General features: G+C 39.8%; 1 protein-coding gene across 2 annotated transcripts; it reads right to left on the bottom strand.

Moving 5' to 3' along the window:
- Window positions 1-2,731: 2,731 nt before the first annotated feature.
- On the bottom strand, window positions 2,732-14,813 carry glra2 (glycine receptor, alpha 2). Of its 2 annotated transcripts, none has more exons than XM_069702701.1 (9): window positions 14,197-14,813; window positions 13,405-13,526; window positions 11,218-11,432; window positions 9,427-9,650; window positions 8,234-8,316; window positions 8,005-8,142; window positions 7,688-7,902; window positions 5,365-5,514; window positions 2,732-4,430 (listed from the first exon to the last, which is right to left on the bottom strand). In XM_069702701.1, exons 1-9 carry the CDS (start codon window positions 14,280-14,282, stop codon window positions 4,149-4,151), a joined length of 1,515 nt encoding a protein of 504 aa, XP_069558802.1. In that variant the 5' UTR covers window positions 14,283-14,813; the 3' UTR covers window positions 2,732-4,148. The 2 variants fall into 2 exon arrangements, with proteins under 2 accessions (XP_069558802.1, XP_069558803.1); XM_069702702.1 differs by having other exon boundaries at window positions 11,218-11,285; window positions 14,197-14,808.
- Window positions 14,814-15,467: the final 654 nt, after the last annotated feature.

The following is a 15,467-nucleotide window of genomic DNA, read 5'->3' as shown; positions in this document are numbered from 1 at the left end:
GAGAAATAACGTGATATAAAGGGATCAACGACACCGCAAGTAATTTAACGAACGTTGGGTTCATTGTGGTTTTGCAAATTGCCACAGTTGCTTTTGGAAAGTTAAGATGCAGAAGGGACGAGACGGCTTCCCAGATTTAGCTCGCCAGCTCCAGACAGCGATGCTTACAACTCTCCTGCCACCTCCGCTTACAGTACAACAACAGCACATCTTGGCAAACTACAAAGTGAACTGAACGCCGATGGCCGAGTAATTAAACGCAACACGACAGGAGTACCTGCTTAGTAAAACTATTGTTTTCCCACCTGTCGACCAGAAACCGAGACACCCCCCCCGCCTCCCATCTGATGTGTACGTGGCTCTTTCCCGTTGTCTTTTTCAACTGTTGTCAGTCTGATTTGATTCTCTGTGGCTGTTTTTCAGCCAGCTCTCCTTTTTTGACAAAGCGATTATGTTATGCATTTTTGCACATTAGCATGTGCCAGATTTTTTTTTTTTTTTGCCTCTCACCTCCCCCCCCCCCCCCCCTCCACCCCCGCCTGCCCCCTTGACCCCATTTCCTCCTCCCACTGTCCTGTGCGCGCTCACTAACCGATTGGTTGCAAATCGTGTTATACGGCTTCGGCACTTTATTTGTCTCCCGTGTGCACGGCGAGGTTAAACGGACGGCTAGCGGACCACGAGAAGATACATTCGCTGAATTCGACTGTTTTATTGATGTTTGTAAAACATGTAACCGTATCGGAAAGCATTATTTAGGTAAAATTCATTTAGACATAATGCGATGTGTTACACCTGAGAGTGATAGGAGGGGAGCTCGGGTGACCCTTGTGTTTACATTTAAATTCCAGCTTGTGCCTTTAATAATACGAGACCTCCATCTTGATGAATGGAGCTTCTGAACTCCGTTCACACTGATGCTGGTTGATGAGGGCGCCGGTATGGTCTTTGACCGCTATTGATCGAAGTCACCAGATGTTACTTGTATAATCAGAGGTATCTAATAATAATACTAGTATTTTTTTAGGTCCTGCCTCTTGCTTTTGACTGCAGGTCAGTTTTATTATGCCCTACATACTACAATACTACATTTAACAGTGCACACAGGGTAAATAATACTTTTTTAACATTAATAAATTCATATCAAATGTGAACACGGTCTATTTCGGCTGTTTCAATCTGAAAAACGACTTCCTTAATATTAGATCTAATTAGTTTGTTTTTCTGGAGCTTTTGACCCAATTCCATGGCCTTCCCCAGCTGCTCTTTTTTGATGGATATGGTTTATGCAGCTACATTTTTGAATGGTCTGTTCAGTCAAAATCATATTATTTATTTTTTTTAACTCACGAAGTAAACAATTCTCAGGCACACGGGTTCTCAACGATTGTAGTCAAGGCAACCCTTGGATAGAAAGGTATAAAACAGGAGTGCAGATTAATAATAGAGTGTTGAGTCTTCCGTTGTTCTGCTTTTGGTGCAGAATTTGTAAAGTGAATACCTCGTAGTTGGCAGACTCTCCTTCACACACACACACACACAGTGCCGGTATAGTAGTTTGAAGAGTGTCATGGGAGCATAATCCTCTGAGTAAAGCCCTCAGGAAACAAGCAGAATCTGCTGCTAGTGTCTTTATTACCGTAATACAGTGGAAATTGTGTTTCGATTTAGTGCACTATTTATGAGCAGGCGTAAGAGACGTCCTTGGCAAAACCATGCACAAGTGTTCTTAACTTCATTAATTTCTCGCTTTCCTCTCACCCCGGCCCTATCAACTGCTGTGCAGTTGCTATGGCAACCCTGATTTCTTGCCTCTTCTCAGACCTCACAAAGCAGCTGCAATAAACCCTATGAATGATGGAAAGTTGTTTTCCCTCTTAAACAGAATTATAAGCTGCAAACATTTTTTTCCCTTATATAAGTCATTATACCGATTACACGAAGGCTACCGCATCCTTGCATATTCAAAGAGCCATAAAACTGGGCAGCGGTGTGACACTGTGGTGGTGAAATGGATGGTATTTCCATTGGAGGATTAGTATCGCTGATTAGTTTATAATCCCTGTGTTTTGAGAATTAAAAAAGCAGCAGGATGATTCATGCGACCTCCCCACCAAACCTACTGCAGACTGTGTCTTCGTCTCCAAACAAATAAAGGGGTTGATGGATCCTAGTAATACCCATCGTCTAGTAATGACTGACATTATCAGTCGCGTATTATAACTTTAAATGTCTTTAACAGCGGTATATGTGGGGTACTCGTGGAGTTTGAGCTCACTTGCGGCGACAACAGGTGGGAACCATTTAAGAAGCATCTCTGTCTGTTGTTGTATCAAATACAATCCCTGCTATTTTCCAGCCAGCTGGTGGGCGAGCACCTACTGATGGAATCTCTGTACTACGGTGTGAAGTCCATTACCATGCATTACTGGAAACCCACTGCCAGATCGTATCTGTGTCACCCCAGGCCACCCGGCGATCCATGGCACGTGTCATCACCCTGACTTATCAGCTCAGTGAGGAGAGGAGAGGCTGTGTTTGTCATTTTCTTTGATCCGGTCTGCCACCGAGCGCAAAAAGCATTTTCATGTGTTTGTGCTTTGTGTCATCAGTTATTATTTTTTCCGAATGGCATCCTGTCACCATCATAAACAAATGCCTGAAAATATCAAACAATGCAGAACATCGGTCACTACCTAATACATGACAGGAGAGGCAGAAATAAAGGAAATATGGTGCACAGTCAATTTTATTGATGTACATGCCAGTAAATAACTGTTATTTTTTTCCATGAATAGCATTCAAGAAAACAGTTCTTCACCACAGTATATCAGGAGTGCAAGGGCCATTAGCTGCTCTGTACCAAGAACGTTACGCAGATCTGTCCTTCACTTTTGAGTCCATCTACAAACGAATGTCACCATCCAGCAACAAACACACCGAGTGAAGGGAAACAGTCCATAGCGGAGGTTGAAGAAGTATACAGAAAGATATTATTTTATAAACATAAGCTTTCCCCCATCACAATAAATATATCATCAGACTAAATCTACAAAAACATAGTCTCAAACTCTAAAACCATACCTAAGATACCTGGAGTATTTACCTGGAATATAAATGTACTCGTGGATATGAAAACACTGAAAGATGTAGTGCATGTTCACAGTTTGTGGGCTTATACATTTGCTTAAAATCAGCCTTCATATTATAATGAACCCAGCTTGTGAAATATATGACAATTTATTATAATAAATTACCTTCCAATGATAAATCTAAATTAGAACCACCTGTGAAAACGTACAATGATTTTAGGTGACATCTGTTGTCCAAGAATTTAATATATATTTCATCATCTAGAAGTACCTTTGGATGCCTGGTCACGGGTAGAAAAGCTCAACGGGTGCATTCGGCTGTGATAGACTGCTCTAACAAGAGGAGATGCTTGAAAAAATAGAGAAGCATAGCACTTCATCTCACCAAATCTTTGTTATCTAAGGCCTCAGGTATTTCATAAAAATGCAATATCCAATTCCCGATTCCAGATTTCCATCCGCCTTGTTCACACTCGTGCCTGAGACATGTGCCGCTGCCTAATGTTGGAGAGATGCATCTGTGTGTGCTCTTCTTTTAGAGTTTTATAGAGGTTGCTGCTGTATTTTGTAGAAAGAGAGAGGAAGTGTCACGACAATAGTACACTATAAAACAGTCCTAAGCATCCGTGATAAGAAATTTTGCAGTCACAAAAAGTCTTCGAGGGTCGGACAAAGCTACACCTACGAATCCATGGAATGTTTCCTTGGTTGCATCGACGCCAAGGCAGAATTGATTAAAAAAACAAAACAATTTGGTCCCTCTTCTCCAGCATGTTTCTAAGTCTTGAGCGAAAACCATTTTCCCTTCCGAGAATATTATGCAGCAGTACAAGAACAAATAAAGCATCTGTGTCTCAAGAGCTGTTCACATTATCAGAACATGAGCGTAACTGTATGATGCATGAACATTGTACATTATCCCTGAAAGAACACCGCCATGATCACCACGGTGCCTCTCAATGCACAGTTTCCCCAACTCATCTCTCTGTGCTTTCCCGGGCATTTCTCAATCTGAGAAATGAAAAATACAACGTTATTCGTTGAGGGTAGAGTCTTTTACTTTTTAGGGATGTCCTCGTGCCGGATGATTTTGTAGGTGACCCAGTAGAAGACGTTGAAGATGAGGAAAGCCAGAGGAAAGGCGGCCCTGGAGATCGTGTCTATCCTCTTGGCTCTGTCCACAAACTTTTTCCTCATGCTATCTACGTCCTTCGGGACCGATGGTTGAGGGTTTGGAGCTGGAGCAGCGTTCTTAACAGCTGAGCCATCCTTCGTTGGCAGACATTGGCTCATATTGTAGCCAGCAAAATTAAAGCGACCTTCACGCATGTCATCATCCTGAGAAAACACACGCACATGGAGATGAACTTTTTTTTTTTTTTTAAACAACTGCAACGCAAATGTTTTACTTCTTTCTGGCCACAGGCTCAGGTTTTAGTAGCACAGTTAACTTACATGACCATTAATTAAAGATACAATATACAAACACTTTTAAATTGATTAAAACAAAATTCCCAAGATAACCTGAAGCACTGTAATGAAAAACCTATTAGAACGGCTGCTTCAGGGGATGGGGCTTAATAATGGCACATTTATTCAATATTCCAACAAGTGTCTATAGTCATGCTAGTAAGTAGAGTCGAGGCTCATAGGCATGTCCTTGGCATGTCTATTCTGGGCACACAACATCTGTCATCCCAGAGGATGTTCCATCTGAGGTCTCTTCCTTTTTTTTTTTTTTCTGTTAAACTAAAAAGGTCCTCATCTAAATCAAAAGTTTAGGGATGGACAGATTTTAAAGCCCTTTGAGGCTGGTGTAATTCACGATTTTGGGCCTTATACATAAAATTGGCAATTTGTTCAGATGATTTTGTACAAACATTCATGTATGTTTGTACTAAATTTCATGGAAATCCACCCGACAGATATTCAAACATTTTGAAAGGGCGAACATGGTGGCCAAACTTTGAATATATCATTTGGGACTCGTTAATGTCTGTGCCAGATTCTGAACCCATTCACCTGGATAAGGTTGAGATATTTCTCTGCATAAATATAAACTTTGATGGCGTATCCAAACAAAAAGTCAGACAAACACCCACCACGGTCGTCATTATTAATGTTAATCCATCCAATAGCTGAGCTGAGATTTATTTGATTCTGGACCAAAGTGGTTGACTGATCAATATCCCCGTACCCAGAGCAACACTGCTAGAGTTGCTAAAAAGTTTGATATTTAAACTGCAACTTTGTGAAGACTTTGAAAGCCTACCTTGTGATTCCTCCTTTGTCTTCGCCTCAGGCGAAGGAACTCTTTCTGTTGCCTGGAGACAAAATTAACCCCAGCATATTCTAGCAATGCAGCAAATACAAAGAGCAGACACACAGCCATCCAGATATCAATGGCTTTCACGTAAGAGACCTGGGAGAGAAAACAGATTCCCTTTGTTAGATCCTTCAAGGTGACAGCATCAGTGAACAGTTCAAATACAGTATGAATTTGAGCTTTAACTTCAAATAGGTATTTATTTTCTGACTTCTCTTTATTAAATTTGAGTTCCACATCTTTTAGGCCGACCAATTCATCTCTGGTAAGTTTTTCTGGTCTTTCTCCCTTTATTTTGCCCATTGTTTTAGTCAACAGTGGTTTTCAAATAACAGTAATCATCATGTTTGCTAACAAGTTTATCAGAGCTGCCAGTGATGTCAGTGATTTCGTGGCTGCAAACCATGGGAAATAATTGCTGCGCCAATTACCAATAGAAAGAGAACTTTCGTACTAGTTTGGACCTTTACTACCGGTTTTGATCTGTTTCTTTTGAGAAGGTGAGGACGATGTTGAAAGCCTTTGTTGCTCATCAGTGTGACCTCATCTCTTTATGACAGCTGATTAGCATGTTGAGAAAACAACTCGGCTTTTTGAGGGCACTTAGGGCATATAAAGTTATTGTTTTTGTTGGCTGAGGCTCTCAAAGGCTTCTTTTTAAATATTTATCAGTATGCGTGTATTTCCTGTGGGAATCTCTGACGTGGCTGAGGCCTTTGGTACTCGTGTTCACATTGACGTATGGAGAGTGATTACCATCAAGCTCGGACTCTCGATGAGCCAGCAGTACTCTTCACAATATGTGCATGGCAATTTTCCCTGATTGAAAATAAGCTACCCGAGACTACCACCGCTGTTGCTGAAGTACACAGATGACACCAAAAATGCTGCATATTTTTTAACTATAGATATCATGTTATAAGAGCTGCATGTGCTTTTATTATGTTAAAAAAAAAAAAAAAAAAGGTTTTGATCCACAGATGTGTAGAAGTAAGCTTTTACATAACAGATGTCTGAACGAGAACTGTTCTCTTCCTACTTATGCTGGAACAGTCAACAATGAAGCATCCTTTGACTTATTTTATTTATTTTTTGTGTGGATTGATTCTGTTTAGGTTTGAGTCACAAATCTTTGTCTGAAATCTTGCTTCCTGAATCTTGCATTGAAGGAGCACCAACCTAAAGAAGAAATAGTAGAATCTGGTTGATCCACCTGTTGCCCTTCTTTACCTGCAAACTCGTCGCGATAATCGTCATGTCAACCAGGTCATTGACGTGCATGCGGAGGGTAACAACTCTACTGGGGCTAAATCACCAACACACGTTCACAAATTTTGCGTGTTTTGTGCAGTTTGTCCTTTTTTTCAGCTCTCATTGCAAATTTGTCCCAAAATAAAATGTATAGTCTTCCTGAATGATTTATATTAGACCCAGTATAATAAATAAATTATAGATCTATGACAACTCCCATATTGCAAGTTTTCCTGTGTCACCTACCCAATTTTAACCCCTTTTTAGTTTTCTAGCTTTGCTGAATGGTTCAGTAATAATAGTACTAATTTGAATTTCACTAATAAGAAAAAGTGAAGTCTGCAAAAAAATGGATACAATCATTTTCATAAAGTTAATTAATAATGCAGAGACTTTCATTTGAATATGATCAATTGATCACATGTACAACTCTGTAATTATTTTTTTTTTTAAATAACAAATTTATATTTAAAATGTTCAGAGGAAGGATAGTTCACAGAATGCTGTATTATTTGATCATCTTCGGTAAAAAGTTGTAGTTTGTCTCTACGTCTTTATGAATGTAAATTTAGTAAACTTTACTCAAATTAAGTTCAATTTGCTTTTTAAATCAAATTGTTTAAAGAGATGATTATATAAGTAAATATCTAAAAACATTTTTTTGTAAATAAGATAATCACAATTCAAAAACATTTTTGTTAATTATTTTTGTTTTGGGTCACATTTTCTTTTTACATTTCTAGGATTTGCAGGTCTATTAAAGACCTCTCGGTAAACCGTAAAATAATTACAAGAAGTGTAATATAAAGAATTTATTCATGTGCTTCAATAACAGACATGATTTTAAAAATTAATTTTGTCTCTTAAAATGTGTTTTTCACCAGTAGAGGCGTGAACGTGCTTTGATTGACTGATTGAGACCAAAACTTTCGATCATAGCAACATTGAATTCAGCATCGAACCGTATTAGACATGCTCTCGTGTCCTCTGCTTGTTGACGGATATAACTGAGGTTTACCTTTGGAAGAGAAGCTCTGGACCCGGAGCTTTGGGTGGTCATGGTTAGCACAGTGGTGATGCCCAGCGCCACTCTGGCGGGGGCAGCGTCCATATTGATCCAAAAAGACACCCATGAGAGGATGACAATGAGGAGAGAGGGAATGTACATCTGGATCAGGTAGTATCCCATCTGCCGCTCCAGGTGGAAATTAACTTCAATACAGGTGAATTTACCTGTTCAACAGCGAAACAAATGCAAATCAGCCGTTAAACCACGAGAAGTGTTATCGGTATGAAATACAAACAGCGTTAGTGGGAGTCTGTGTGTCCGCTGACCAGTGTTGTAGTGTTTGGTACAGTAGCCCAGCTCCTTCTCATCCTTCATTATGAACTGAGGCAGGGTGAGTCCATCTGACACCTGCACGGCACCATTCTCCAGCCACTCAAAGATCAGGTCATTCATAGTGTAGCCAACTACAAACAGAAAACAATAGATTCCCTTAAATATACAGTTGATACTTAGTTTAGAAAGTGTGGTGACAAAACTGAGAAAATCAATGCTTACAGCTTTCCAGTTGCATCGTACAAGTTTGGACATCCATTGGAAAGTTCTTCAGATCCATTGGGCATGACAGAATCAGAGTCAACCTATAATATAAGAAAAAGCCACAAAGTAAAACATAGTGAACAGACTGCACCCATGAATATATGTTTTTCGATTTTAAAACAAATATATTTATTAATGTTGAACAAGTGGGTCGACACTTGAATTGAAAATAATTTGCTTCAAAAATTAAATTACAGTCGGTACTTTTTTTTTGTGGTAATAACCGCATTGGTTGCTCTTTTTTTTTTTTCTCTCCTGTGTGATAACCTCCAACATATCATGTAGGATTCCCTTCAGCAGGTTCCTATCACACTTTCATTACTGCAACTTATTGTCTCTGTGATGCATTGTGGTCCGCAGTCTGCCCACTCTGTCATTTCTCCCATGGATGGAGAGTGCGGCTAACCACCTTTCATTTCTCCCGTCGTTCCCACTCTACCTTCACACCTGAGCACTGCTCAGCCTCGAGCCGCTCTCTAAATGGACTCGAAATTGATCTGCTTCATATCGCATCATTGCAGAGAAAATTGAAAGCTGTATGTGGCTCAAGTTGTGTTAAAATTAAATACAACATATTTTCATATTTTATAGTTTGTGCAAAATGTCATCCATCCAGAGTATTCCACGTTGTTTTTTTTGGAGTGCCTAAATCTTTTAACGTAAAGAAAAGTACACATTTCTGTTTTTTTACTTTTGCTTCTATCTTTGCTCTGGACTCTCTAAAGTGCCCCTGAGTTAGTTTGCCCTCTTACAACCACTGTTCCTTTTAATCAAAAATCTACATTGCACTTGGGAATGTACTTTAGTTCAGGAAATTATACCATTTCAAAGGAGTGATCATAATGAGATTGAAATCAATTTCAAAGTGTACGCTGTGCATTGACCCAGTCTTTGATGTTTAAGATGGAAATGTAAGAGAAGCGAGAAGTGAACATGTCCCTGGGTAATCTAGGCATCAGAGCTTCCTGTTCTCTGCAGCATCGTCTTTCACTCGGCACAGATTCCTACCTCAGCTACACTACAACAATACAACCCAATGGATTAGTTTACTATTGATTGATTAATTAATGAATCAGCGACCGAATGATTCAGTTGTAGTATAATTCTGGAGTCATTTCTAATTGTCTATAACAACGTGTCCAATATGTCACCTAATGCTGTAGAGGACAGTCCCGTCCTTGAAGATGCGCAGCAGCTTGTTGTCTGTGGTGACATCATGGAAGTTGGCTCCCTTCTCATTGGCAAAGAAGAGGTCAGGCTTCCATATGGAGTCCAACATGGACGGGTCCAGGTCAAGGGAGGAATCCGGGTATTTGCTATACGCCAGCCGGGGGTCATTCCACTTCTGCCGCAGGAAGATGTTCACTCTGTAATCCTGCAGAGATGACAAGTGGTTTTGCATATTTTGTAGTGCGGTGATTTGGGTTATCACAATGTGGGCTGACGACGCAACGCCAGCCACTGGTGTACGTTTTTATTATCGCATTTTATTATTCCTCCACCCTTTTTATGATGAGGTTGCATTATATTACAATTACATTAATAAACCTACAAATTCATGATTATTCTAGAACACGAAAATTTATCTCTAAAGTAATAAAAAAATAAATAGAGCTAGCAAGTACTTACACCATATCTTTAAGGTATTTGTACTTTTCTAGTATTTACATTTTATGGTAAACTACTTAATACTTCAACCCCACTATATTTTAGAGGGAAATATTATGAATACTTTTATATGACAGCTATAGTTAATTTGCTAATTAAGATTTTGCACACACCAAATATGATCACCTTAACAATATGTATATTTATAGATTATCTATATATTAATATGTAAACTACTGTGGTTAAAATTATACTACTTTATATGATATTGTACTATTTTAGTATACATATTTTACTAGCTATATTATACTACTTAAATCAACTACAACATTAAATTGTTTATACACAAACACATGCACTATACAAACAGTAATAAGTACTCCACTCTATTTCTTGTTGTGATCATTCAAAATATTTTCTAAAGCCGCCCCGTACCATCAATAACAATACATGACAAACAATACAATGGATGATGCGTGAAATATGATCTTGAATGCAAATTTCTCAACACCTATATCGTCCAGAAATACAATCATCTTCAGCACATATAAAATCTATACGTTCAGATGATGACATATTGTTGCAAGCTGCATTCGCTGACCTTATGATAACATTTCTGGTTAATCAGAATTATGTAAAGGCCATTGTGGAGGCTAAATGAAGCATCTATTAGATGTAGGGCCTGATGAGGACGACTCTGACAGAGCAGTTGCAGTGTCACAAAGCTCACTTGCTCAGAGTAATTGATATGTCATGATGATGAGAAGCCTTTATGTTGTTTGACATTTCACCAGCATATTGGCGGTTCCAAATATTTGCATGCTTGTCTGAAACTGTAATTCCCTGGCAGTCTTACGTTGTTCCAGCTCCTGCGCAAATTAACATTTTCCATTCATGATCTAAGTAGTTATTAGCACTCATTATGAGTGCTTTGATTCTGATTAGTTTCAATGCAGCCTTGTAGGTTGTATATTTTTACCCTTTGGCAATTGGATGCTTTCACACATCACGCATTGTACAGTAGTTTGTTTTAAAAGGCCCCCGCTGTCAATTATTGGCTACACTTAAACTGGCTTACTAGTTTGGATTTGTTGCATGAATTATTAAACCTGAGCTAGCACGTGCACAAAGGCCATCATGGGAGCAGAAACTAATACTTTTTTTTTTTTATCAATTGAATAGCCCGCCAATAGATTCCAGGATGGCAAAAAACATATACGTAGTGTAGATAAATGTTGGAAAAAGTCGATTAAACAAGGTTAAAACAAGACGATTCAATCGTAACTCCAGAGAAGGGGTCAGGGCTCATGAAAATGTCCAAGCACAACACTCACCATTGTAGTTTCTGCAATAGAACCAAAGCTGTTGATAAATATGTTGCAGGTAACATTAACTGGTGGACCTGCAGGTTGAGGGACAGATAACACACAGACACATTGTACAGAGCAAAAAAAGCAACCAAAATGCCAAAAGGGACTCACCATGGTTGTCTCAGTGACAGAGCTGAAACTGTTGATAAAAATATTGCATGTAACGTTTACAGGGCGACCTGTGAAATGGAATGACAACGACATGACAGGAAAGAGCCTTAATGTTTCGTCACTGGAGACTGAAATTATGCATGTTTGGAAACCAAAAGAATGATAATAATTAATAATGAATAAGTGTCAACTTGATGTCATGATTATGTCATGATGGCTTCTATAAAAATGTTGGTAATATTTCAAGCAGAAATTGCTGTTAACACGTTCAACAGACGATTCATGCACACACAATCAGTAACTTAGTGCTGCAACCATTAGCTGACTAATCGATGATTCAATCACCAGAAATCCCCAGAAAATTAAATGTCAACTATTCTGTTCATCGATCAGTTATTTAAATCACTTGTTTCAGATTCTGAGATGTGAAAATTTTCTTAACTTTACATGATATCTAACTACATTTTTTTCAGGTTTTGGGGTGTTGGTTGTAAAAAAACCATTCTTATTATGTCAAATTTAGCTTTTAGAAATTCTTATTGGCATTTTTTGTTCAAGTTATTACTTCTTAATCAGTTAAAAAGGTAATCTACAGATTATTTGACAGTGTCAGCTGCGGGTCGGTAGTAATCTGTTTGTCCCACTATCAAATCAGAGCAATTTCTCTCCAAGACTGTGAGTAAAAAGTTCCCAGCGTGCTCTAATGAATAGTGTCATTTTCCCCCCACAGAGGTGCCTGAACTAAAATGTCTTTGCGAGGCTCGGCAGGTTATGTGCTATTTAAAGTCAAATCAAATGTTTTTACTCTATCTGATGAGTGAAGTTGTAAGCCCTTCCCAGTGCCCTTCCCCTGTGTTTTCCTCATCAATATTGCATGGTACTTGGTATTAATATTTGCCTCAGTTTGTCGTCAAGTCGCTGCATTTAACAGAGGAAGCAGAAAAATAAGGCAGCACCTCCTCTCAACAAACTCAGCAAGGAAATCTAGGTCAGCCTTCAGAAATACAGTTCAACACTCTTCAAAGTATGACTAGCAGGTTCACAACCAAAATCATTTGTTTATATTCCAGGGGCTTCATGCCGATGTGTTTGTTTTCTAGCTGGAAGATATGAAGATACGTGCGCTCAAGACACGGTGCTTTATCGTGATCGTGCATCTGCCTTAAAGTAAAAGAGAATACAAATTTAACCAGCAACATTTAAATCAGGCCGTATAGCTTTCATAATCCTCTTTTTATTAGCTGGAAACAGCACGTCATCCCTCCTTTGAAAATGCCAGCCAGTGTTAAACAGGCTGTCCTCTCATCTGAAGTCCACAGCAGCAATCTTATCAACATCTTCCCTGTCTCCCAAATGGAGAGGAGAGATCTGGGCCATGTGTTTTCGGAATCCTACAGATGAACAGTCCCTGTGCTGTACTGTCTGGCCGCCTCAGCTATACTGGAGTCCCCAAATCCCCACAAATCCCGGCCCACCTGACCCAGCCTAGAGTGGGTCTGAGCCCCAGCGGGCCAGCCTCTACTCGCTCTGTTCCGTTCCAGTGACAGATGCAGTGTCTGTCTTCAGCATCACAGCAACAACAACAGAGGGAGGCAGGAGCCTGCAGCCTCGCCACAGGGGCACCATCCATCATTTGGCCTGTCATGGTGGCATCCCTGTCTGCTGTGAGAACCAATCTTTTTGTTTGTCACTGTGATATTTAAACGCCCCTCCCCCTCCCCCGTTTAAGTATTTAAGAGAGATGGGGATTTTTTTTCAAACACAATTTCACAAAATGCAAACAAGCATGCAATGTTATGATGAGGAGTTGGTTCATGATTTAATTCAAGCTTGGACAACAATGTTACTGTAAACTAAAGTGATTGATTGGTCTTATCAAAGGGCTGGTAGCACAGTATCCTGGCAACAGATAACAGCCGGCGGATCCAATGTTAAACTTTGCAGTGCTTACAGTTGTAGTGACAGTTTTATACACTTTTTCATAGAGGGGAGTTGAAGTGTGTGCAAATTTCTAAAAGACAAAGAGAAGGATAAACAAACCTTTAAAATTCGGTCTTATTCGTGCGTCATACCCGGACGTGCGACCCATGAGTGAGTCCAGAAAGTCTGATGGAGACATATTGGAGGATGATCTGGAATCGTGCTCCTTGGCATCCACAACTCTGAAACGCACATGGTAACAAAAAAAAAACAAAAAAAGGCTTGATCAGACAGAAGTCAGGGCTCAGGACCAGGAGATAGAACCTTATCTTTCGCCTGGGAGTGATGGACACGCCTGGGAGTGATGGACACGCATAAGGAAACCAGAAAATGCGTTTATGCGCACACACGTATCAGATGTGATTTCGACGTCGTGGTCATCTCCTTTAAGAAAGGATTATTCATTTTTGCAAGATTCCTACACAGATACCGCAGCAAGCTGTATTTTCTAATGGTGATATTGCAGGGATATTGTTGTGATGCCACAAGAGCGTTGACAATAACACATTTACGTGCGTAAATGTCACTATAAACTCATCATTGTAGAGACGCGATTTCCTCATTGAAATGTTATATAAGAACATTTTAGAGATCAAATAGGCTTCTAGCAAAACAACTCGTATTGAAAATCATAATCAGCATTGAGTTATAAAATAAAGAAGAACTTTGATAAATCGTATTGAAAGCGCCACTCATGCAATTACCAACTTTGTGCAGACAAGCGATATCGCTTCTTCCATATCGTTCCCTAAACCATTAAATACTTATTCATCTCATTTTCCAAACTTCAGAAAGGAGAAATGTGTTTTAAATCTATGAAATCAAATATGTTTGGTAAATAAATTGGCCTACCTGAAGTTGTTTGTCTCCATGAAAACTGTAAATAAAGCTGCCACAACCTTAATAATGGAGCGATTCATTCCCGGTGGTTTCCCCATGTGCTCACTTTTCTATTTCTTCCGTATGTTGACATTAGTCAAACACATAATCCAAATAGGAATACCGCTTTCTTCCTGACCAAGTCGTGGACGTCTGGGTGTTCTTGTGTCACACAAAAACACAGGAGACATTCCTCAACGTAGCCAGAGATCATAGTTTAGTTTCATGAAACTCTGACTCCCAAAAACAAATTTCTCGAAGCGGAGGTGTGAAGAAACATCATTCCTGTTTTCAGACGTCGGGAAGGTGAAACTCCAAGGTGCGTCGGCTGGAGGCTGTGCTTTGGCGCTGGCTGAGATCTAAAGGCTCGCTGTGTGAAGACCAACCCGTTGGCCTGTGTTGTTACTTGTGAAGTGAAATCTTTCTCAGGTGGGGGACCGTCAAGGAATGGGAAAGGAACGCCTTTTCTCATTTCAGCACTTAGACAGCTCCCGGTTCCGTTGCGCGCAAGCGCAAGGCTTAAAAGTGGTGGACGTGAGCTGATTTACAACAAGTCCAATAAACGAGGGAGGTAATCAGCAGAGAGAGATATTCAAACAACGTCTCCTTTTACGTGACGACAGTTGTCAGTTTTAAATGAGAGCTTTTGTCTCCCGAGGTCGGCTTGTCGGGGAAACTCCCAGTGCGCGCTGCTGCGCATCAGGATTTGGCTTTGGGGATGTAGGTGTCTTTCTATATGTAATTAAGTACACGAAATTGGACGGGGATCTATTGTAAATCGATATCCTGTCGTGAACATGTGACTTGGAACCTACACTTGTAAAATCCGGATTATTTTTTTTTAGAGATGTAATCCATCTAAAATGATGATTTATTCTGAGTACAACATCAAATTGACAGGGTTACTCTGACACCGGCTACATTTTTAATGCAATATGCTATTTTTGTTCCTATCCATGTCTGTTTAGAGCAACCTACATCTTCACAGAAATGAAAAGTGTAAACAAAGGACGCACCAGCGAGAAGCCGCTGGGAGAGTATTTGGTACCCTGGTTGCCCTGGAAACAGATTTCCGAGGCACATCATTGGAAATGCTGAAAGTTTGGCCTCCCAGAGCGAGACCATGGAGAGCTGACTGACAGACACACACGTAGACGGCAGGAACATATACAGGTTGGCCCCGTGGGTGGAGGAACTGGGGTTTAGTAGGCTACCACACTGATTTAGCAATTTTTGTTCAATAT

This window comes from Brachyistius frenatus, unplaced genomic scaffold (assembly GCF_029030835.1).
Source record: "Brachyistius frenatus isolate BFR_SWC_R1_liver_20210118 unplaced genomic scaffold, ASM2903083v1 Contig_42, whole genome shotgun sequence".
NCBI classification, from domain to species: Eukaryota; Metazoa; Chordata; class Actinopteri; family Embiotocidae; genus Brachyistius; species Brachyistius frenatus.
This window is presented reverse-complemented; position numbering and strand designations above follow the sequence as displayed.

Bases quoted from the DNA above. Each gene is read 5' to 3' on its own strand.
- glra2 (XM_069702701.1), bottom strand. From the start codon at position 14,282: ATGGGGAAACCACCGGGAATGAATCGCTCCATTATTAAGGTTGTGGCA. The intron at 8,143-8,233 runs GTAAGCATTGAT...TTCTGTTTGTAG, and splicing joins TACGATGCAACTGGAAAGCT to TTGGCTACACTATGAATGAC. The intron at 5,515-7,687 runs GTAAACCTCAGT...TTTCTCTCCCAG, and splicing joins CCAGAGCTTCTCTTCCAAAG to GTCTCTTACGTGAAAGCCAT.